The 23,971-nt window shown below is 42.4% G+C and overlaps 1 protein-coding gene across 2 annotated transcripts in view; it reads right to left on the bottom strand.

The window, feature by feature from the left end:
• The window catches only part of PCSK5 (proprotein convertase subtilisin/kexin type 5), a 767,735-nt gene that overhangs the window by 73,210 nt on the left and 670,554 nt on the right, over window positions 1-23,971 (bottom strand). Inside the window, exons 24-27 of one of the 2 annotated variants that reach the window (XM_033926861.1) lie at window positions 21,327-21,395; window positions 17,643-17,685; window positions 15,543-15,685; window positions 8,556-8,756 (exon numbers count right to left, since the gene is read on the bottom strand). In XM_033926861.1, the coding sequence (XP_033782752.1) occupies window positions 8,556-8,756; window positions 15,543-15,685; window positions 17,643-17,685; window positions 21,327-21,395 (456 nt within the window). The remainder of the gene's footprint in view (window positions 1-8,555; window positions 8,757-15,542; window positions 15,686-17,642; window positions 17,686-21,326; window positions 21,396-23,971) is intronic. The other variant, XM_033926868.1, reaches the window with a different exon arrangement.

Raw genomic sequence — 23,971 nt, 5'->3', positions numbered from 1 at the left:
TCGCATGTCAAGAGAGAACCCTGGCATCTTAGATGGAATTAAATATATGACAAATTAATTAAGAATAAATAAAATTTAAATAGTGAAGGAGCGCCCTCAATGTGGGGTTGTAAGCTCTGAAGAGCAGCTCTGATGCTTGCTAAGAAGCAGCGCTGGCAACACTAGAAAGGCCAGCCGCACACTATCATTGGGGCGCTCACGCGTACTAATCGATAAGTGAAAACCGTTTGCGTGGCGACTGCAAGCTTTGCTCCTGGTTAAGTCTGCTTCTATCTCTCGCCCGTATGATTCTTCCTCTTGATAAAGAAAGTCATTGAAACACGGCTTGTGTTGAGGAGGAGAGAATTGGAAGGTGTTGTGGAAGACTGGATGAATTGTTTGTTCACTTTCTCATATTTTTGAACAACGCTGGATCACTTTATTGGATTTTTGCACTCGCACTTTATCCACTTGGATGATTTTGGGATCAGTTTGCACATGAACTCTTTGTATTTGTATTTGCGATCTTTGTGTGACTTTTTTTCTTCTGGTTGGCTTAGGACTCCAACTCGTCGTCTTGGCTTGGCTATTGAAGCTGAAGCTTGGACCAACTCGAGTTAAGTGATTTATGAACAATATGATTATATAATGAATGTAGTGGACTCCTTTGCCTTTTTTCAATATATACCCTTTAACATATTGTTTTTTGTTTATGTGCATGTTTGTTTGTTTGTTTATATGTTTGCTTTTTAATGAATTGATGATGTTAGAAATAAAATCTTAAATACATTTATATTGTATATATTATGAATTGATATTGGTTTATTCTGATCACATTGACATAACATTTGAATGACTTTAGATTGTGACTTTAAAGAGTGGATTCCTTGTGGGTCACAAAAGAGCATAGTACTAAACTCTCTTAATAAAAGTAAGAATCCTTACTTGACCTCCTAAAATAGGCCAACGATTACTATAAGCAGAGAAAGGAGCTCGACTAGAGGACTGAGAGCTCCTTTCTCTGCTTATAGTAATCGTTGGCCTATTTTAGGAGTTCACAAAAGAGTAGTGCCATGAATAAAATTATAGCTCATTTGGCATGCGATACCCTAATTCAGTCGAACCCGCAAACCCAAGGCAAAAATGTATAATGATCCGAAGATGAAGCAAAAATCTCCCGGTACTTAATTGAATAAAAGTCCACTGTAATTTGTAATTTTGTAGCATCCTCCTACTTTCTGTTCTATGCAATCATCCCATTCTTTCATGCCTGCTATCATGATACTGAAACTGTAGTGTCTTACCAGCATGGCTGCCTCAGCCTGTCTCGATCCCTCCCATGGCCTTATCCCCTTTTGAGTTACATGCGATCTAATTTAGACCTCCCCCCCCCCCCCACTGTTACAGAATACTGAAGTTTGGTAAAAGGACCCCTAAATATTGTATCAAAATAATACATCTTTAGTTCTATTTTAAATTTTGAATGGGGTGGTTCAGAATGCAGGTAAAGGAGAAGACTGTTCCATAAGGTAGGAAAGGCCCAATACAGAAAATAAAAAATCAGTTTTGAATAAACCCACAACAAATTTCTCAAACAGAAGGAATCCTTGAGAGAGGATGTAACAGTCTTTTTAACACCGTAGCATTACTGGTATTGGGTTTATGTTATCGTGGCACATTATCATATCTCCCCACCCTCCAGATTCATCACCTTCCCCTCTTTCCTCCAACTTTCCTGGCATTAGTACCGTTTGTATATTTATTTATTCATTTTAAAACTTTCAACAAGTAATTCATTATACAATCATATACACTATAATAATACTTATTAATCATACATTCACTGAAATCAAACTATAACTTTGCCCTCCTATCCTTCTTCCAATATAATCATATAATTTTATACATATAAAATCATCCCACCCTCCCCCCTTATACTTTAATAATCAAAAGGAGAAAAATAAATGATTAATTACTCAATTATAATTATTCCTTACAATAATTTGTTAATGGCTCCCAGACCTCCATAAACTTTTTATAACTTCCTCGTTGGAGAGCTATTATTTTCTCCATTTAAAAAAATATGGCACAATGAATTCCACCAAAAACTATAACTTAATCTATCATAATTTTTCCAATTCCTCATAATTTGCTGTATAGCAACTCCTGTCATTATGAGTAAAAACGTATTGTTTTTATTAGATATCTGACTTTTTTTCCTCATTGTAGTTCCAAATAATATCGTATCATATGTATATTTATTTTAGGGGGTAGGGGAAATTTACTTTCTTTTGATCTAGGAAACATAGATCTCCAGATGGATATTGTCATAAAACGAGCACAAAGGCTCTAATTCTATAAAAGGCCCATGCAGTTGGACGCCTTGATCAGCACACTTACCCCCCCTTTTACAAAGCCACGCAGCAACAGCCCCGAAGCCCATAGAGATTTAAAGGGGTGCCTAACAATTTTTAAAATTGGCTTAATCAGTGCTGATAATTGAAGTATCACTTAAAAAAACAATTAAAAATGTAATTAATCAGTAGGTGCCTACTCTACACTGAAACACCTACCAGGGCCTACACAGCAAGTAGGCATGATTAGGGGTGGATTCGGGGCATGGAATAAATTAGGCACACTCAGGCCATGAAAATCCTGGCCTAAATTGCAAGGCGTCTATGAATTCAACACCTAGCAGCGCCTAAGAATGCACAATTCTATAAATGGCGCCTGGCAGCTGATTGATAACTGTGCTGAATGGCGCCTAAGAATTAGACACCATTTATAGGATCTTATAGGGTTTGGAGTCACCACAGGAGAGAGAAATCATTTCTAAAGGGCTGGGATAAATATATTCAAACTTTGTCGCCCAGACCCCACAGTCAAATTCTGAATGGCTCCACAGATATGCATTGATTGGGCTAGACACCTTTACTGGTCCAGTGTTCCTAATACTGTTTCTTTATTAATTTAGTTTTTCCCTCCTAGGGGAAATACATAGGCTTTTTCCATATAGTTGTTAAGAGAGCATGGAAGAGGGCAAAACACTGTCAATGCCAGTGGCTTATTAAATCCAGCATTCAAAAACCTACTGACACTTTGGCATGTGTATTACCATACTAGTCTTTAAGCCTGTTACATTAATGGGTGCTAGAGATGTCTGTCTGTCTGGGGTTTTTTTTCTTTGTCTCTCTCTCCTTGCACGCTGCCTGTCTGTCTGTCATTTTTTCTGTCTGTGTCTCTCCCTATGTCCTTAATGCTCCCAGTGCCTCCTTCCCGTGTCCTTAGTGCCCCCAGTGCCTCTGTCCTGCTTAGTGCCTTCAGTGCATCCTATGTCCTTAGTGCCCTCAGTGCCCCTTTCTATGTCCTTAGTGCCCCCAGTGCCTCCTTCCTATGTCCCCATTATTATCTTCCAGACTTTGTCCCACCCCCATCCCCAATGCCAGCCTGCCTGCCTTCTTCCCTTCCCCCTGAGCAGCATGTTTCCATTTAACCCCCCCCAATGCCAGTCTGCCTGCCTGCCTCCCATCCCCCTGACCAGCATGTTTCCATTAAAACCCCCCATCCCCCTGATGCCAGCCTGCCTGCCTGCCTCCCATCCCCCTGAGCAGCATATTTTAACCCCCCCCCCCATGCCGACCCTACCCGGTACACCAGAAACCCCCGTTGACCCTCCCAGCCGACCCGCCTACCGCTACACGGCCAACAAACCTCGAAGCTCCAGCAGCGTCCCAGGCACAGTAAACACGCTGCTTCGCGGTCTTATACTGGCCTAATTTCCTCTGCCACGTCTCTGATGATGTTTTTTAGTGTGGTTTTGGGACTATAGAGGCGATGATGGTCCCATTGGTAACCATAGTTCAGTGTTATCACTAAACAGATTGGTTAAGGGTCTGAGTACTCTATTAATTTAATTATAAATTATATATTTATTACTGATATTTAAAGTTTTAATAATATAAATAGAGCTGTGATTTTGGAAGAGGTTTAATATTATCATCACAGAATAATAAAATATAGCTCCTTAGACAAACACAGTACCATTAAGGCCTTAGGTGACATCAAAACTGTAATATAATTTTAGTTTGTCATAACATTAGACATGGTTTAAGGATCTGACATGTGTTGAAATGACTGCCCTTATAGCAGACTTACGTCTGATCAGATTTAAATTACGAGACACTGTCTCTTAAGGGACTTTTAAATACAGTTGAATTGTTTCCATACTTGGGATCTTGGGACCTGGGTTGCCCACTGTTGGAAACAGAATACTGGGCTTGATGGACCCTCGGTCTGTCCCAGTATGGCAAATCTTATGTTCTTATGTTCTTAACCTACACCTAGAAGACCCAACCTCCATACCAGCAAACAACTGTCTATCCTTCCTCAATGCATTATCCTTCCAGATCCTAAACCCACAAACCACGCATGAAAAAGGTCATCAACTGGACATTGCAGCATTCATGTCTCACCAACCATCCAATCAAGAAATCCAAACTCCTAACGGAACATGGTCCCCATCCCTATGGTCAGACCACTACATCTATAACTTCAATATCAATTGGTCCAAAACCAAATTCACACCTCAATCAAAAAAAACCACATATACCTCACGCAAACATATCGACCCAACCATTTTCTGGTCAAAGGTAGACGAAACCATCCAAGACTGCGACCCAAAAAACTTCATCTCCCACTGGAAAAATGTATCCACCAACATCCTTGATAATCTGGCACCCATACAAACCAAAACCAGAATCAGCAGGAAATCAGACCAATGGTTTGATAATGAATTACTCCAACTCAAAAGACAGTGTAGAAGATTAGAAAGAAAATGGAGAAAAAAGAACCAAGAACAAACAAAAACCGACTGGAAAAAAATCAACAAACTATACAAAAATCTACTAAAAGACAAGAGGAAAAGTTACTATACCAAGCTCATAGGCACAGAAACACAAGATTCCAAAAAAATTTTCCAAATCCTGAAAGAATTAACAGACACCAAACCACACACTACCACCACGAACACACCTCCACCATCACCTACCCTCTTAGCAGAACATTTCAAGAATAAAATCACCAACACCAGAGCCACACTCATCCTCAACTCATCCAAGCAAAATCCAATCACAATCCACCCTACAGGAAAAGAGGCAATCGCAGCAGACAGAATTTGGACTCAATTCCCAAACATACAATGGTCAGAATTCAACAAATTCTACAAAAAATACAGCCATGCCTCCTGTGACCTCAACCATTGCCCCTCATATCTCCTTACCACCTCTAGTGTAAAGTTCCGCACCATAACTCTACAATGGATCCAATTCACGCTCACAGAGGGCACATTCCCTGACAACCTCAGCGAAATCGTCATCACCCCAATCCAAAAAGATCCAAAGGCACCACAAAACCTCCCATCTAACTATAGACCTATAGCCTCAATTCCGCTATATGTCAAAATTATAGAAGGCCTAGTAGCCAAACTCCTCACCAATTACATAGAGGACCACAACCTACTCCACCCCATGCAATCAGGATTCAGAACAAACTTCAGCACAGAGACATTACTAGGCTCCCTCATGGATACCGTCAGACAACAACTTAGTACAGGAAAAAAAATGCTACTCATACAACTGGACCTATCGGCGGCATTCGACCTAGTAGACCACAACATCCTTCTACAGATCTTAGATGCAATAGGCATCTCAGATAAAGTATACGCATGGTTCGAAGGATTCCTAAAACTCAGAACCTACAGTGTAAAATCAAACAAAGAAAAATCAGAATCCTGGTCAAACCCCTGCGGCGTACCACAAGGATCTCCACTATCCCCCACCCTCTTCAATCTATACACGGCCTCTCTAGGAACTCATCTGGATAATCTAGGCATAACATCCTATAGCTATGCGGATGACATCACCATCCTCATCCCATACGATCATTCCAAACCAACCATGACAGACGAACTTCACCAAACACTGGAAGCAGTCACAACCTGGATGGAAAATCACAAACTTAAACTCAACCAAGACAAAACCAAATTCATCCTCCTAGAAAACGACAAGATCCAAACCACAACCATACTAGACATAAACGCAACCAAATATCCCATCCAAACAACCATAAAACTACTAGGCATGACCATAGACAGATGCTGCACAATGCAACCGCAAATAAACAAAACAACTCAAAAATCATTCGCAATCATGAGAAACCTGAGACAAGTCCGAAAATTCTTTGAAAGTACACAATTCCTACTTATAGTACAATCCCTAATACTAGGCATATTGGACTACTGTAACATACTCTTCCTCCCATGTCCAGCAACTACGATAAGACAACTCCAAACAATCCAAAATACAGCCTTAAGACTCGCCTATTCATTGAAAAAACACGACCACATCACTGAGGCCTTCATCAACTCACACTGGCTCCCAATCCAAGAAAGAATCCAATTCAAATTCTACTGCATATTATTTAAAACCCTACACGGAGACAGCCCATCATACCTGAACAATCGCCTCATCCAAGCAACCAACACCAGACACAGAAAAACGCACTCCCCATTCATACCCCCCCCATCCAAAGAAGTAAAAAGAACAAAACAACATGACGGCCTCCTAGCCACACAAGCTGCAAGACTGGACAACCAGATATCCAACCTTCTGATGACAACCCCAGACTATAAGACGTTCAGAAAAGAAATAAAAACCACACTTTTCAAGAAATTCCTAAAACAGCAATAACAACACGACCTCTAAAAGCCCTTAAGATCTACATCTTACCTATCTAGCTATTCATTATAATTTATGTAATTATGTAATTCTGTAATTATGTAATTCTGTAATTCTGTAATTCTGTAATTCTGTAATTCTCTAATTCTGTAATTCTGTAATTCTGTAATTCATTGTAATCCTGTCCTTAAACTAACCTTTTGTAATCCGCCTTGAACCGCAAGGTAATGGCGGAATAGAAATCCCTAATGTAATGTAATGTAATGTAATGTAATATGTGATTTAGTTTTAATATCTATCTGCTACAACAACTTAGGTCGTGTACTAGAGAATGACCTGGGGAACAAATTTGTCTCCATCCCCGTGAGTTTTGTCGCTGTCCCTGTCCCATTCCTATAAGCTCTGTGTTAACCGCACAAGTCTCGAACACTTATGATTTTAAAGTAGCCTTACTGGGTCAGACCAATGGTACATCAAGCCCAGTAGCCCGTCCTCACGGTGGTCAATCCAGGCCACTAGTACCTGGCCAAAACCCAAAGAGTAGCAATATTCCATGCTACCGATCCAGGGCAAGCAGATGCTTCCCCCATGTCTTAATAACAGACTGTAAGAACATAAGAATAGGGGCTTGTGCAGATGAGGATGGAGCTTGCAGGAATGGGGCAGGGACAGGAAAAGAACTTGCCAGAACAGGAAAATGAGTTCCTACAGGGATGGGGAAAAATTTGTCTCCGTGTCATTCTCTGTTGTGTACATCTAAAGAAAGGAGGAGAAGTAGCACTTGAAATGCAAAAAATCAGTAGGTAGCCTTCCTACATAAAAACAAAAGAAGAGCCTGGATCAAACCAGTGGTGCTTCTAGCCCAGGGGTAGGCAATTCCAGTCCTCGAGAACCAGAGCCTGGTCAGGTTTTCAGGTTATCCACAACGAATATGTATGAGATGGATTTGCATGCTCTGCCTCCTTGAGATGCAAATCTATCTCATGCATATTTATTGTGGATATCCTGAAAACATGATCTGGCTTCGGCTCTCGAGGACTGGAATTGCTTATCCCTTTTCTAGCCCAATATCCCATTTCCATCAGTGGCCAATCCAGGTCACAAGTGCCTGTCAGAAACCTAAATAGTAGCGATATTCCAGGTTACCGATCTCAGGGCAAGCAGTGGCTTCCCCCATGCCTGTCTCTCTTATGTACAGTATACTCCTCTCTAATGGTTAGAGAAGGCTAAAAACCTGGTTCAAATCCCACTATAATTACTTGTGATCTAGGTCAAATCATTAAACCCATCATTGCCTCCTTGTGAGTCCTCCAGGGTCAGCAAAATACCTTCTGTACCTGATTGTACACTGCTTCAGTAGCTTTTGGGCTTGCAAGTGGTATAAAAGATATTAAATATAAGTAAAGATACCGTTCAAATGTTTAAGTACAAGGGGGCACTCGGAGAAATTGAAAGGGGACAGGTTTAGAACAAATGCTAGGAAGTTCTTCTTTACTCAGAGGGTGGTGGGCACATGGAACGCTCTCCCGGAGGCTGTGGTAGGGCAGGGCACGCTACAGAGGTTCAAAGAAGGTTTGGATAGATACCTACAGGATAAGGGGATTGAGGGGTACAGATAAACATAGAGATAGGTATAGGAAAGGCAGGGACAGATAGACATAGAGATAGGTATAGGAAAGACAGGGACACTTAACAGGTCGTGGACCTGATGGGCCACCGCGGGTGCGGGCTGCTGGGCACGATGAACCTCTGGTCTGACCCGGCGGAGGCAACTTCTTATGTTCTTATGTTTAAAAGCCACAAGTCTTACAACAAAGCAAGGGAACAACACCAGCTCCATACCATTCCAGAACCATCCTTCGATTGCCACCTTGGAAGGATCCTCACACTTTCTGTCTCTGAGCTGTAAATGTCCACTGCAGACAGTGCATTCATCATATTCAGGCCCGCTGCACATCGTACAAGTTCTATGGCACAAACCACATTCTCCTTCATCTTCTTCTTTATAGTAACCAGAACCACAGTCAGAAACACATTCTCCATCTGTAGATACAAGATGAATGGGAAAAAAAAGTTTGACAGTCATATTAAGGTCTGGATTTACTTAAGATGGGGATGAAAAGGGCTTTGTTCCTGTAACCCTTTCAGTCAGTCCCCGCTTGGTCCAAGTAGCAGCATCCAGTTATATTCACCCCTGCCCTTAAAGAGATAGGTATAAACCAGAATCAGTTCTATTTTCTGGTGCTCTGAATACTATCAGCCCACAAGCCCCTCTGCCTGATCATAATGCCGCATTGAGTCACATTATGAGGATAAACCATGTATCTGCATGAATCTGGAATGTTTTTCAACATTGACTCTATTGGAAAATAACATCTGGTAGAACCCAGTGTCCTTCTTCCTTTCAAGTTTAATTCTTTTCAGTCCCCCAGAAGGCAAGTTACCATGTCACTAGAAAGACAGATTTAATCAAGGACTTCACAAACCTGTCCTAGGGCAGTGGTTCCCAACCCTGTCCTGGAGGAACACCAGGCCAATTGGGTTTTCAGGCTAGCCCTAATGAATATGCATGAAGCAAATTTGCATGCCTATCACTTCCATCATATGCAAATCTCTCTCATGCATATTCATTAGGGCTAGCCTGAAAACCCGATTGGCCTGGTGTTCCTCCAGGACAGGGTTGGGAATCATTGTCCTAGGGTTCCTCTATCCCAGAGGTAGGGAACTCCGGTCCTCGAGAGCTGTATTCCAGTCAAGTTTTCAGGATTTCCCCCAATGAATATGCATGAGATTTATTTGCATGCACTGCTTTCAATGCATATTCACTGGGGAAATCCTGAAAACCCGACTGGAATACGGCTCTCGAGGACCGGAGTTCCCTATCCCTGCTCTAGCCTGATGGGTTTTGAAGATATCCACAATAAGCCACACAAGATGAATTTGAATATGATATGAATTTGTTTCCAGTACAAGGAAATCTCCTGTATTTTGATTGTGGATATTTTAAGTACTTAGTTGTGGAATCTCTAGACAAATTTAAGAAGTCCTGACTTAACTAGCTCAAGATCAACACAGTGTTTTAAGTTGACCTTTCTTTCTCCTTTACATGTTCGCCAGAAAAAGATACATGAATCTACTTTTGAATTTCAAGGTCCAGAGGTTTGGAATAATCTGCCACTGTGTTTAATAATAATAATAATTTTATTCATATATACCGCCAAAGCCGTAGTATTTCGAGGAGCTGGACAATCAGCGAAGATAGGTACAAAGTAAAGTTATAAAGTACATGTAAGCTGGTGCAGGGATAGGAAGGGCTGGAACAGAAAGCAAACAATCAGCGAGAATAGACGCACTGTACAGTCATCAATACATGTAGGCAGAGAACAAGGTGGGAGTGAGAGATAGTGGTAAAATTCAATTGGAGTAAAGCGATAGGGCAATAGGAGCATTTACATCAAGAGGACTCAGATTACCAATTCAGGAAAATGTTAAACACATACTTCTTCTCTCTTTAATCCATGATTTATTGACCGTATTTAATGGTTTAAGAATCTTATTGTAAACCACATTGAATCCTTGTTGAAATTTGCACAATATAAGAAACTGTATGGCAGGGGTGCCCACACTTTTTGGGCTTGCGAGCTACTTTTAAAATGACCAAGTCAAAATGATCTACCAACAATAAAATTTTAAAAAAACACAAAGCACACTGTACACATAGAAAATGTTAATTATCATTCTTATTCCAGGGTTTTTCAAAGAGGTCAAAGCAGATGACTCTATGCACTATCACCTCAGTAACAACCATACAAAAATAGACAAATATACCCCCCTCCCTTTTTACTAAACCACGATAGCAGTTTTAGTACAGGGAGCTGCGCTGAATGCCCAGCGCTGCTCTCGACGCTCAAAGGCTCCCTGTGCTAAAAACCTCTATTGTGGTTTAGTAAAAGGGGACCTTAGTGTAAAATATAGACAGCAGATATAAATTCAGACACATTTTGATCACTAAATTTTAAAATAAAATAATTTTTCTTACCTTGTCTGGTGATTTCATGAGTCTCTGGTTGCACTTTCTTCTGACTGTGCATCCAATCTTTCTTCCCTTCTTTTCGCCTGTATGCTTCCTCTCCTCCAGACCTCATTCCCTCCCCCAACTTTTCCTTCTTCTCTCCCTTCCTTTCTCTCTGCCTCCCTTTCTTTTTTTTCTGTTTCTCTTCTTTCCTTCTGTCTTACCTGCCTGCCCTTTTTCTTTCTTTCTCCCTGCCCTCCCCCAAGCCACTGCCAACGGGGACCAAACTGCCATCGGGACCAGGACCCAAACTGCCACCAATAATAGGCCCGAAAGCCGATGCCGCCCCAAGCTGTCCCTGCTTCGGCCGACCAGCATCGCGATCGACCTACTGGGGGAAATGCTGCCGAGTCCTGCCTTCGCGGAAACAGAAAGTAGGCAGGACCCGGCAGCAAGAAGAGGAAATGCTTCACTAACCTGTCTCCCGCCTTAGCCCGTAGCGAACGCTTGCTTCAGGGCTCTCAACATGTGCGTGCCGGCTTTCCCCCCCCCCCCCCCGGACATAACTTCCGGTTTCGGAGGGAAGAGAAGAGAAGCCGGCACGCACACTTTAGAGCCTGGAGCATAAGTTCGCTACGGGCTGAAATCTCCAATTCGGGTTTTTTTTTAATGTTCAGCAGCGGCGGCAGCAGATGACAGCTGGGTGGACCGCCCAGCTAAAAGGCCCTAGGGAGAACACAGAGGAAGGCTGATCGGCCCGGTAGATCAGGACGGTAACACGAGTCTAGCGATCGACTCACGTTGCCTTCCTGAGCTACTGGTTGATCGCGATCGACGTGTTGGGCACCCCTGCTGTATGGTATAGTGAAGCACCACTATTCTGCCTTATTAAACAGTGCTATAAAGGAACTATTAATTGCTATTTCAAAGACCTTATGAAATTGCAGAGACCCATACTAATGCCCATAGTAATGGGCTTTGACTTTTTCATACTCCATAGTTTCTGGAACAAGAAACTAGTTCTCTTCCCAGTGATTGACAATGGCAGGAGACAAAACCTCTTGGAGGGAAACTGTGTTGGTATAAATGCCGAGCCTTGTTTTGGGCTCCCTCTTCCCTGGCCATTGCACCAGCCACTGGTTAACACAGCCATTGTACCCAGAGAGAGGACTCATGAGAATATTAAGAGAGTCTATAAAGGTGCTGCACTCTCCACAGGTGATAGCTGGAAGGGGGGAGGGGCCAACCCACCACCACATCCTTCTAAGGAGAAAGGAAGTGAAATGCTAAAAGACCAAGTCTAAGTAACAGGAAGAGAACAGAGGAGAAAACCTAAAGAATCATATGTATAAAGAACTCCGGCAGCTAGGTTCCCATTGGGGAAGGAATCCCCCTACTAAGAACTTTGTACTGTAAGGCTCAGAGACCCCTGAAGCAACTGATAAGAGAAACTGTTACAATGCATGTAAAGTAATCTGCCTGGTACTCACCCAGCAAGAAAGGGTTATACTGTATTGTATAAAGTGCTGGACAATGACTTATGGGGGCCACAAATTTACATGTAGTAGTAGGTTCATCATTGAAGCAATGATTCAGATATAGAGCCTGCAGCTTGACATGATTCGGCTAATATGATAAATGCTGCGGAAATCCCATATTGTGTCTTCTCTCTATTCAGCTCCTACTGATGTCTCTATTTGCTGATGTTGATTGTGCTGTCGCCACTGCTGTTTAACTCCTTCCCCCACCCCTTCCTGCTTCCAACTGAGCAGGCCCCCAACTCTTCCCTCCCGTAGAATGCTGGTTTCAAGACCCTGCTGACACTGATAAGCTTTCCTCCTCCTCTCTTCCCCTTCATCTTTCTAGCATTACTTGGACTGGAGCCTGATTCTCACTTCCTTCTCACCACATGGCTGAAGGTAATCAGAATGGCGCAAGCAACACCAAGAGTTGCTGCTACTGGAGAGTGAAGAATGCATGAGTGTAGCTATGAGACAACCTATGGGAGAGGGATAGGGAAAAAAATTGGGACAGGGTGGGAAAGAAAGAGTTGGGGTGTGAAAAAAAAACGAGAGGAGGAGAGGAATAAAGGAATGCCTATACCTTTCAGTAGTGATGGCATGTGATCAGTAAGAATATTGGAGTGAGATCTCCCTGTCGCTGCTGCTTTATGGTAAGTGTGGAAGTGTAAAGAGTTCATTGGGAGCCCTATGCAGTTACAGCTCCTGACGACGTCGGGGAGGCGAAACACAGTTCTTTGTCAGGCTGGGCTTTGTATTTCTAGCTCGAACTAACAGCGGAAACCGATTACCTACCAAAGTATGGAAACAGAATATTTGATATGTATAGTAATGTAACCTGATTTATCTTCCATTGTTATTATGTCTACACCCTCACTCTGTCATTAAGTCTATACCCTCAATCTGTATTCTCCAATGTCATGTACCCTCCTGGAAATGTCCAGCTCTCTTCTTATGTAATCCGCTTTGAACCGCAAGGCACAAGCGGAATAAAAATCACTAATGTAATGTAATGTAATGTAATATTGAAAGCTTAATTCAATCAACTGGGGATGAAACTTTCAACGAGAGGAAAATAGTGGACTGATAAATAATTCAATAAAATCCAAACTGAATTGACATTTAACAGTTCAAATCAGTTTTATCAGTAGGGTTCTCGGTTATATATGAAAAACTATTTAGCTGAGAATTGTGATTTATAGTGATTTGTGTGTGATTTTTCTATTAGATATACAATACAGTAAGATCTTGGTTTGCGAGCATAATTTATTCCAGAAGCATGCTTGTAATCCAAAGCACTCGTATAACAAAGCAAATTTCCCCATAGGAAATAATGGAAACTCAGACGATTCATTCCACAACCCAAAAACTTTAATACAAAATACTGTATGTACTTGTATTGCAAGATCTCGCTCATTTAGAACAGTCACTACACTCCCGCAGCATCAGAGGGAAGAACCATTAGCTCAATTGTGATGATGTGGCACGTGTATATTGTATGTACTCATATTGCAAGACATTGCTCGTTTAGAAGTCACTACACTCTTGCAGTGTCAGAGAGGGAAGAACCATCAGTTCAGTTGTGATGATGTGACGTGTGTATACTGTATGTACTCGGATTGCAAGACATTGCTTGTTTAGAAGTCTACACTTTTGCAGCGTCAGAGAGAGAAGAACCATCAGCTCAGTTCTGATGTTGTGATGTGTGTTTGCTGTATGTATTTGTATTGCAAGACAATGCTTGTATATCAAGTTAAAATTTAATAAAATGTTTTGCTTGTCTTGCAAAACAAGTTACTTGCAATCCAAGGTTTTACTGTATATGAAATAAAAAATATTTTTGTAATATTAACTTATACTATTTAAATGTAAAATATTTTTTAGAGCTATTGTATTTGAAATTGATTTCCCGATTATTGTATTACTTAATGAATACGCATGAGCGAAATTTGCATGCCTGCTACCTACCTCGTACATTATAGGCAAATCTCGCTCATGCATATTCATTAGGGATATCTTGAAAACTCAACTGGCGGTGGGGGGGTCTCTCAGGACAGGTTTAAGAACCACTGGGCTTGAACAATTTTTATTGAGCTTCCACTTTTATTTCAAGTTGACAGCATACCCCTGCAGACGATTAGAGAGGAGGGAATGGAAAACATGGGAAAGTTAAGTGAAAGTTGGACAGCATTGATGCAATTTTCACATTGATGATTTTACTGGATAAATCTAGAGCAGGGGTTCTCAACCCAAACCTTGGGACATACCCAGCCAGTCTGATTTTCAAGATAGTCTCAATGACAATGCAAGAGATACGGTTGCATTCATTTCTTTATATACAACTCTATTTCAGGGATATTCATTGTGGGTATCCTGAAAACCTGACTAGCTAGGTGTGTTCCAATGACTGGGTTGAGAGTCTTGATCTAGAGTAGTGTCTCGCAAACATTTTTTTGCTCCAGTACTCTAACAGAGCAAATGTTTTCCTGTGGCACACCCACAACCCTGTCCCACTCCACCCCCCAGCCCTGGTCTGCTCCACCTCCAATCTCCGCCCCACATGAACCTCGTCTCGTTTTCCCTGAGCTAGGGGGCTGTGTCTGGAGGGCCTCTGAGCATGCATGGATGTTGATGTAATGACATAACATGTATGTGCATGGCATCATCATGTTGACATCTACACATGCTCGGAGGCCCTCCAGACATGGCACCGAGCTCAGGGGGAGGCAGAGAGGAGTAGAAACACCAATGCCATAGGTGACACTCAACCCTGGTGGCACACCCGGAATCTCGCCACAGCACACAGTTTGTGATTCACTGATCTAGAGAAAGAAGCTGTATAAGGTATTTGCCAAGCTTGAAAAGACATATGACAAGGAGCACTGATGGGACATGAAAACAAAGGGTGACAGGAAAGATCCATGTGCAGAACAGCAAGATTTCAAGTTCCAATGGGAGGATAGCCAGGGTAACTTTTTCTTTGTGATCCACTTTGAACTATTTGGGGTAGTGGTGGAATATGTATCATAATATAATGATTATAGAATAATGTCACGGACATTTAAATGTTTTCAACAAGAGAAGCAAAAAGACTTCAGATGGTGCATAAAAGCAAAGCACCAATAGTCCAAAGAAATAATTAGTCTAAAATAAAGCAACATTCATAGAAAGTCCTCAAAATTAAATTTAATCTACATTTAAATAAGATCTCAACCAATACTTAAATTTAATCTAGTGTGGCCATTGTTTCGCTCACTGATGCCTCAGGAAATTATTCTGAGATATTGTGTTGCTTACCCAAAAGATAGAAACCTTCCTCACACCACTTGCACTCAGTGCTGGAACAACTGCGGCAGGTGTCACCGCATTCAATGCATAGCTTGTCCACATCACTCCTATAGGTCTTCTCAGGACAGGAGGCATAGCAGCGCTTATGAAACCTGAGAGCAGAATATTTCAGGCACTTTACTTTCACTTTTCCTCTATGTGCTGTAGAACAACTATTTTATTACTTGAGGGTATGACCAGTGGAGTACCTAGGGTATGCGACACCCGGGGCCAATCATTTTTTAACACCCCCCCCCAAAAATAAACAAAATATTTAAAAAATATATATATTTATATAGCCTGTCCTCCCCATAGAGCTCAGAACATTACATAGGGTTATAACCTCTCCAACACCTTGCTGGCGCTGTGGTGCAAACAAAATAAACAAAAAAGACATTTCTTCTCTCTGTTAGGTCCTAGCTCATGCTTGCTGTCTAACACCAGCTCTGGGAAGATACACATTTCAAATTTGACATATTGTAATCACAAAATAAAATTATTTTTTCTACCTTTTGTTGTCTGGTCACTTTATTATTCAAATCATGTTGATCCCAGGCTCTGGTTTCAGTTTGTCTTCTGTTAACTTGCTCTCCAGGGTCTCCTGTCCATTTGTTGTTTTCTTATTTCTCGGTGCTCAGCATTCATCTTCCATCTCTGTACCTTCCCTTCCATTGCCATATCCAACATTTCTGTTTCTTTCCCACTGTCTACCATCTCTCTCTCTCTCTCTTTTCCTGCCTTATGCTCGGGGTCAAACCTTTGTGCAGCATCTCTCCCTTCCTCCCCTCCAATATCATGTGCAGCATTTATTTCTCTCTCCCCATGCACTAGCTCTCCCTACCTTCCACCCTATGTCCAACATTTCTCCTTCTGTCTTCTCAATGCATGCTCCCTCCCCTCCACTTTATCCAGGATTTCTCCCTCTCACCTCTTTCTACTTTTTGTTGCATCTCCCCTTCCTCTTCTCCAGCCCATGTACAACAATTTTTCCTCTCTCCTCCAATGTGCAACAGTTTTCCATCCCCCCCCCCACCCACCCACACACACACACACACAAACCGTGAGATCTGACATTCCTTCGGGCCTCAAATGGCTGCAGCAGCGCCAAGCGAGCTGTTTGCGGCCTGCTCTACCAGGGCTTCTCTCTACTGCTTCATCACTGACACAGCAGAGGGAAGGCCCCGGCAGGCCGGGCCACAAGAAGCCACTGCTGCTGCTTTAGAAGGCAGGTCCAGAGGTATGTGAGTTCTCTCTTTATCAGCAGCCTTAAGTTGTTGTTCTGCTGCCATCGGACCTTCCTCTCTGTGGCCGGTCCCTCCTGCTTGCTGCTTCTGCGAAGGCAGGACCCAGCAGAGGGGAAGGTCCGATGCCAGCAGTGTAGCGAAGTTCCTGGACCATGACACTGACCTGGGAGCACCCTCTTATGGTCTGTACCCAGGGTAGACCGTGCCCCCATCATCACCACCTTGGTTCACCACTGAGTATGACAGAGGGGAAAAATAGAAAACAAAAGGGAGCGGTGAAGGGAGGGAAAGAGAGAGAGATGCTCAAATTTGGTTGTCTGGCTACATCACTGGATAAAGGTAAGGTGAAGGTGACAGCAGCAGTGGAAGGTAGAAGGGTGGTGAGAGATGTTAGACCCCTTGGGAGTGGGTAGGGAACAATAGAGATGCTGGATATATGATTATTTGGAGTGGGTAGGGCAGGGGAGATGTTGGATATTATAGGAGCAGGATAGAGACCAACCATATAAACCTAAATTCATCTTACAAGCAAATATTTAGTCATCTAATTTTTACCATTCAAAATTAATGTATGGATGGTTAGATTATATTGTGCTCCATCAATAAACAGGTAAGAAAAAGACACGTTAACTTTTGGATCAGCTTTCAGATTAAGCTTTACAGTCTTTTATGAAGACAGACATTGTGTGGCTAGCAATAAATTGGGCTACTGTATTTTAAAACTCTATCTAGGCTCTTTGACAGCATGGATTTCAGCTTCTGCATATACAGATTTTCAAGCACTGATGTTGAATAAGGTTGGCAGAAAAAACAAACAAAAACTTACATGTAATACCCATCAACGCAGGCCAGGCATGTTCCTGGATCAGCTGATATTAAAGACAAAGTTGGGAAAAATAGTTCTCATTAACATAAAATCAGAAAATAAGCAGGGAACATTTCTCTTCATAATTTTTGTCACCAGATTTCATTTTTTAACCTAAAACTAACAATTATTTCCTTTGCATTCATTGCAAACACATGTAAGAAAGAGGATTGATTATGGTTGAAGAGGGCTGAATTGAGAACCAACGCTAACTCTGCATTGTAACATCTTTGCAAAAGCACAAGTATTGATTAAAATTTAATGTACTGATTATGGTTTAATAATGTCGGTATTGAAACCATCCCAGGAAACTCAAACTCGGTATTGTAACACCATTACAGAAGCTTCATGAATTGTAACACCATTACAAAGCTCATATAAACTGCTCTGAACTGACTCCCCCAATCATTAGCAGCTGTATAGAAGCTTTCAATAAACAATAATACCGGGCAATCTGGAGGCTAGCAACAACAGAAATTCCAGGAGATGAGGCCAATGGAGGGAAGGAAGGTAGAGGGAGAAAATATTTGGTGCCACTTGAAATCTGCTATCTGGCTATGCGACTGCTGCACACACTAATATTTTTCCTGTACTGGGTCTGAAAGGGCCTGATTCTATAAACAGCGACTAACTCAGTAGGCACCTAGGGAAATGGTAACTACCGCATGTCATTCAAAGTTAGGCACCCAAAAAACACAAATTGGGAAAATGAATTATTGACCACTTGGCAAGGCAGGATTAACCAATAGGCCAAGTAGGCACGTGCCTAGGGTTCAAAATGGTCAGGGGGGCCCGATGAAGGAGGGCATCAACATTGTTTTTTCCAAACGGCAATGGGCCCCTCCAGCATCGATCGGCAACACTGCCCCCCCCCCCCCGATCGGCAAAGTGGGCCCCACCCCAATCGGCAAAGCTGCCCCCCCTTCGACGGAAAGTAAGACAAGCAAGAAACGCGGGTATGAAAGGCAACGGGAACTGTAATTGTGCAAGCGGTGCTGCTTGTCCAAAGCTTCCCTCTGACGCAGCTTCCTGTTTCCGCCTGGGCGCAGGGTGGGGTGGGGCAGGGAGCCCAGTATACTTGTGGGCCTAGGGGCTCTCGACGAATTAATCCTGCCCTGCCACTTGGTGCAAAAATCTTTTCAGTAAAAATCCAAAACATGCACCAAGCACATTAAGGGCTCCTTTTACGAAGGCACGTTAGGGCCTTAACGCACAGAATAGCATGCGCTAAAATGCCGCGCACGCTAGCCACTACCACCTCCTCTTGAGCAGGCGGTAGTTTGTAGACTTAGCTTTGTGGAGAAAAGGGATTAAATCTTCCTCCAGCGGGTCCTATTTAACCCCTTTTCTCCACAAAGCTACTATGATTTATTCATTTTTATTTTATTATTTATTTCTTAAAAAATTTATATACCATTTAAAACTAAACGGTTTACATAATTTACATACACAAAATTAAAATGAAGACAAAATGAAAGCAAATACATGATAAAATAGACATAAAATAAACATACATACAATCCTCAGGAAGATACCACAATGTGGATAGTAGCGATCATAGTTAATTCATCAATTTTAGCAGAAGTAACTAAAAAAGGCATCTACGAATAGCTGCATTTTGAAATATAAGGTATTTACGGCCTCTTTTACAAAGCCGCGCGGAAACAGCCTCGAAGCCCTTTAATTTTCTATGGGTTTTGGGGCCGTTAGCGCAGAGCAGCTGCTAGCGCGGCTTTGTAGAAGAGGCTGTTAGAGTTGAAGAGTTATCAAGTATATAAGTCAAAACTGTGCGATGATTGGGAACAGAGCCGTTTAACAGCTTTCTCAACAGTCTCGTTATCTACACATCTCTGAGCACAGAAGAAAATATCTTTAAGCACTTGTGAGATGGCATTCAAAGTTAGGCACCATTTGCAGAATTGCGCCTAGCGGTGCCTAAATCAAGTTAAACTGTAGGCATCGTAATGTCAGGTGCCTAACTCAATCCACGACCAAACTCCACCCCTAGCCATGACAATTTTTCAGGTAGGTGCCTCAATGTAGACGCTTACATCCTAGTTGTAGGCACCTACCAGCAAATTAATTTTTTTAATTATTTTTTAATGGTGCTTTCAATTATCAGTGACAATTAACCAACTAAAAAAAAAATCAAGTTAAGCGCCTACCGGTAGGCACCATTTATAGAATCAGGGCCAAAGTGTCAAAAACAAGAGGAGGTGAAGGAAGTGCCTAGGGTCACAGCATCAGACTATAAGGATGCCAAGGCTCAAATCCGACTTCTCCCACTGAGCCTCCTTGTGACCTTGAGCAAGTCACTTCACCTTCCATTCCCCCAGCTACCAGTCAAATTGTAAGGGAAAAACCAACTGTACTTAGAGAGTAACTTACCCTGATTTCAGATCTGGAAGGTGAATAAGTGAATCTGAACACAATGCAGCTCCCCAAAATGCAGTATATAGCAATTGTGTTATTACAGCTAAATACTGTCTGTATTAGTATATGTCTCAGTTATTTTACATACAGGCTCGCTATATATATATTTATTTTCCAAATGTATGGACCTTCAGACCACCATAAGGGTACACACCCCTGGCCGTAATACTCTTCGTCGGTCCACCTTTTATTGACGCATTTATTAATTTTTTTCTTTTTGTTCATTATCAATACTATTTTAAGTAGTGATGCTGTCCATTCTTCACCTCTCTCGACATGCAAGTTTCACACAAGAAAACTTTCTTCAGGGTCGAGGGAAACTGTAACACACTGCCTTATTATCTCAAAATTTCACTGGTTGCCAGTTTTCTTGTGTGAAACTTGCATGTCGGGAGAGGTGAAAAATGCTATAAGCTAGAGCTAAGTGATGTTATATTGGTTTTAAACTACTTAAAATAATATTGATAATGAACAAAAAATAAAAGAGAAAAAAATTAATAAATGCGTCAATAAAAGGTGGACCGACGAAGAGTATTACGGCCAGGGGTGTGTACCCTTATGGTGGTCTGAAGGGCCATACATTTGGAAGATAAATATATATAGCGAGCCTGTATGTAAAATAACTGAGACAATCACTACATCTCTTGATTATATTGAAGTCACAACTGAGGCACTATTTTTTGAAGTTATATGTATTAGTATATGACATCTAAGTCCATAGCATTTCACTGTTGATGCGGATACATTTGAATACAGGAAATCAAAGAGCCTGCTGTCTGCCCCTTGCTTAAAATAATAATAATAATAATTTTATTTCTTATATACCGTTGTACCGTGAAGTTCTAAGCGGTTTACAGTAGAAACAGAAGAAATGCAATAAGTAAGATTAATTAAGATGAAGAGAGAGTACTTAGAGTTCCCTGACTGTCTCAAAGGCTCACATTCTTGCTAAAGTACTTGAGAAAAATAAATTAGTTAGGTTATAAACATAGAGTAGAAGAAGGTAGGAAAACAGTTCATAGAAAAATTAATTTTGAATACATTATACATTATATATTGTTCAAGGCGGAATACAAATTATAGGAGATTTGGACATTACCAAAAGAATTGCGTAATAAAAGAAGCGGTAGATCAAATTTAAATAAACATAATATTAAATTAAATCAAATGTAAATGAAACTGAATTAAAATATCAGTTGCCATGAAACCTACAGGTGTAGCAGCTTTGACATCCTGCGGCACATGGCACACATTCTTCATCGTAGATATCTTCCACTTCACCTATATGTTAAAAATAGAGTATGCCAGATCAGTGCATGAAGCTGCTTTTAGACCATAGAAATGTTTAACTTGGTGTAATGAAGTATATAGGCAGTATCACTGGAGCAAGGCAGAGGGCAGCAGAGTGCTAGGAAGAGCAAACTACAGAGCAGTCCACGTACAGAAGACAGCAGGCATCAATGGACAAAGAAGAAAATGGAAGCAAACCTAGGGCTACCAGATGACTGGATTTCACTGGACATGTCCTCGTTTTCGAGGACATGTCCAGGGGTCCGGACAACTTTTCAAAACCCAGCACTTTGTCCGGGTTTTGAAATCGCGTCGAGAGGTATCCGTGCATGTGCAGATGCCATCTGGGGGAGGGGCTGGGGCAGAACGGGGCGTGACACAGGTAGAATGGGAGGGCCTGTGGGTGCGGCCATGGATCTGGATTTTCCTTCGGGAAAATCTGGTAACCCTAAGCAAGCCTACACAGAAAAGAGGGTCTCCCTAGGCAGTGGACAGAGAGTGAAGAGGATTCACACTCATCCAAGCTGGTCACACTCAGAGGCCTACCCAAAAGGCAACAGATGGTAGCCCAATACACCTTTCTGGAATGTCTTCCAAATATAATCACCAAACGAAGTAGTGGAGGGAACACACAAGGTCCCCCTGAAAGACCTAGCACCAGCCCCATATTTGGGGGTAAAAGACAAGTAATCTTACACACTTTCCCACAAATTCTATATACAGTTCCTAAAGTTGTGCGCATACATTAGTGCATATAGCCAAAGTACACACAACTTAATTGATTATTTGGCAACTAACAACTCATAATTGATGCTAATTGGGACTAATTAAAAGTTACACACTCAACTCAGAAAGTGCAATTCTGTAAAAAATATGTGCCAGTAGCAGTTTGTGAATTTGAAAAGGGGGCATGGCCAGGGAGGATTGTAGGCATTCCTAAAGGTTAAGCACACTGGTATAGAACATGCCTGATATGCGCATAACTTAGGCGCAGGTATTTAGGCCCGGATTCTGTAAACTGCGTCCCAATTGTAGGCAGCTGTAGGCATCCTACAGCTGTCTAACCAGCCAATCTGGATGCACGTTTTTTAAAAAAATGCTCCCTTGCAGGCCACCTACATTGGAGGTGCCTCCGGGAGCCTAGGGAAGCCCACATGCCCGCCTATGTTCGCCTAAGGCTAACTGTGGGCAAAGTTTGCCCCGGTAGTCGCCTTATGCGAACCTAAGATTCAGTTGGCCCATGTGCCTAAGGCCCTGCCCGTAGAAGGGGCTTTAGGTGCCTGGTCCAATGAGGCCTTAGGCCCCTCCCCAGTGCATGCTGGCCGGACGGTAGGAAGACCCGTCCGGCCTACATTTAAGGTTAGCAGGGGGGAATTTGCGGGGTTCCATGCATGGGGGTTGCTCTGGCAGGAGGGGTTGGGCATCTTCCTGCTAATGATCTTCGGGTGGGACTAGGGGGTGTTCTGACAGGAGGGGTTGGGCACCCTCCTGCCAGTGATCTTCAGGGAGCTGGGGGTCTTCTGGCAAGAGGGGTCAGGCACCCTCCTGCCGGTGATCTTCGGGGCGGGTTGGAGGTCGTCTGAGCAGGAGGGATTTGGCATCCCTCCTACTACGTTCGTTCAGGGCATGTTGGGGGTCTTCTGGGCAAGAGGGATTGGGCTACCTCCCGCATTCATATTGCGGCCGCTATACTTATCACGGCAGGGAGATCCCTTGCCACAATAAGTATAGCGGCCGCGTCTACAATAACCCGATTGTCTAACCGGCATGTGTAACATGGACGTCGTTAACAGAATCGGGTTTATTTTAGGCTGTCTTATGCCCGATTCTATATAGGATGGCTGTCAGCTTCTGAGACCTGGTGTCCTATACAGAATCCGGGCTTTAGTCCTGGTTGTTGTTGTTAGGTGCCATCGACTTGTGTTCGAATCCTAGCGACTTGATAAATATCATAAAATGTCCTGATTGTAGCTGGCCTAAATGTCTTTGCCTAGTTTATGTGCTGCAAACTGATGCTAAGGAAGGTTCTAAAAAAGGTACGCACACCTTGTGGAATTGTGCTTAGTTGTGTGTGCACTATTCGGCACCGGTGTTTTAGGCATGATATATAGCAGGGATCTCAAAGTCCCTCCTTGAGGGCCGCAATCCAGTCGGGTTTTCAGGATTTCCCCAATGAATATGCATTGAAAGCAGTGCGTGCACATAGATCTCATGCATATTCATTGGGGAAATCCTGAAAACCCGACTGGATTGCGGCCCTCAAGGAGGGACTTTGAAACCCCTGATATATAGGATCAGGCCCTTTATCAAGGCAGTGTAAGAGTTTTTGATGGTGCTGAATTTGAATTAATGAATGTAGATAGTTTAGAGCAGGGGTCCCCAACGCGTCGATCGCGATCGACCAGTAGCTCAGGAAGGCAACTCGAGTCGATCGCACTCGTGTTGCCGTCCTGATCTACGGGCCGATCAGCCTTCCTCTCCAGTGTTCTCCCTAGGGCCTTTTAGCTGGGCGGGCCGCCCAGCTGTCATCTGCCGCTGCTGAACATTAAAAAAAACCGGCTTGGAGA

This window comes from Geotrypetes seraphini, chromosome 1 (assembly GCF_902459505.1).
Source record: "Geotrypetes seraphini chromosome 1, aGeoSer1.1, whole genome shotgun sequence".
NCBI lineage: Eukaryota > Metazoa > Chordata > Amphibia > Gymnophiona > Dermophiidae > Geotrypetes > Geotrypetes seraphini.
Note: the sequence above shows the minus strand (reverse complement) of the source record. Positions and strands in the feature narration are given on the sequence as shown.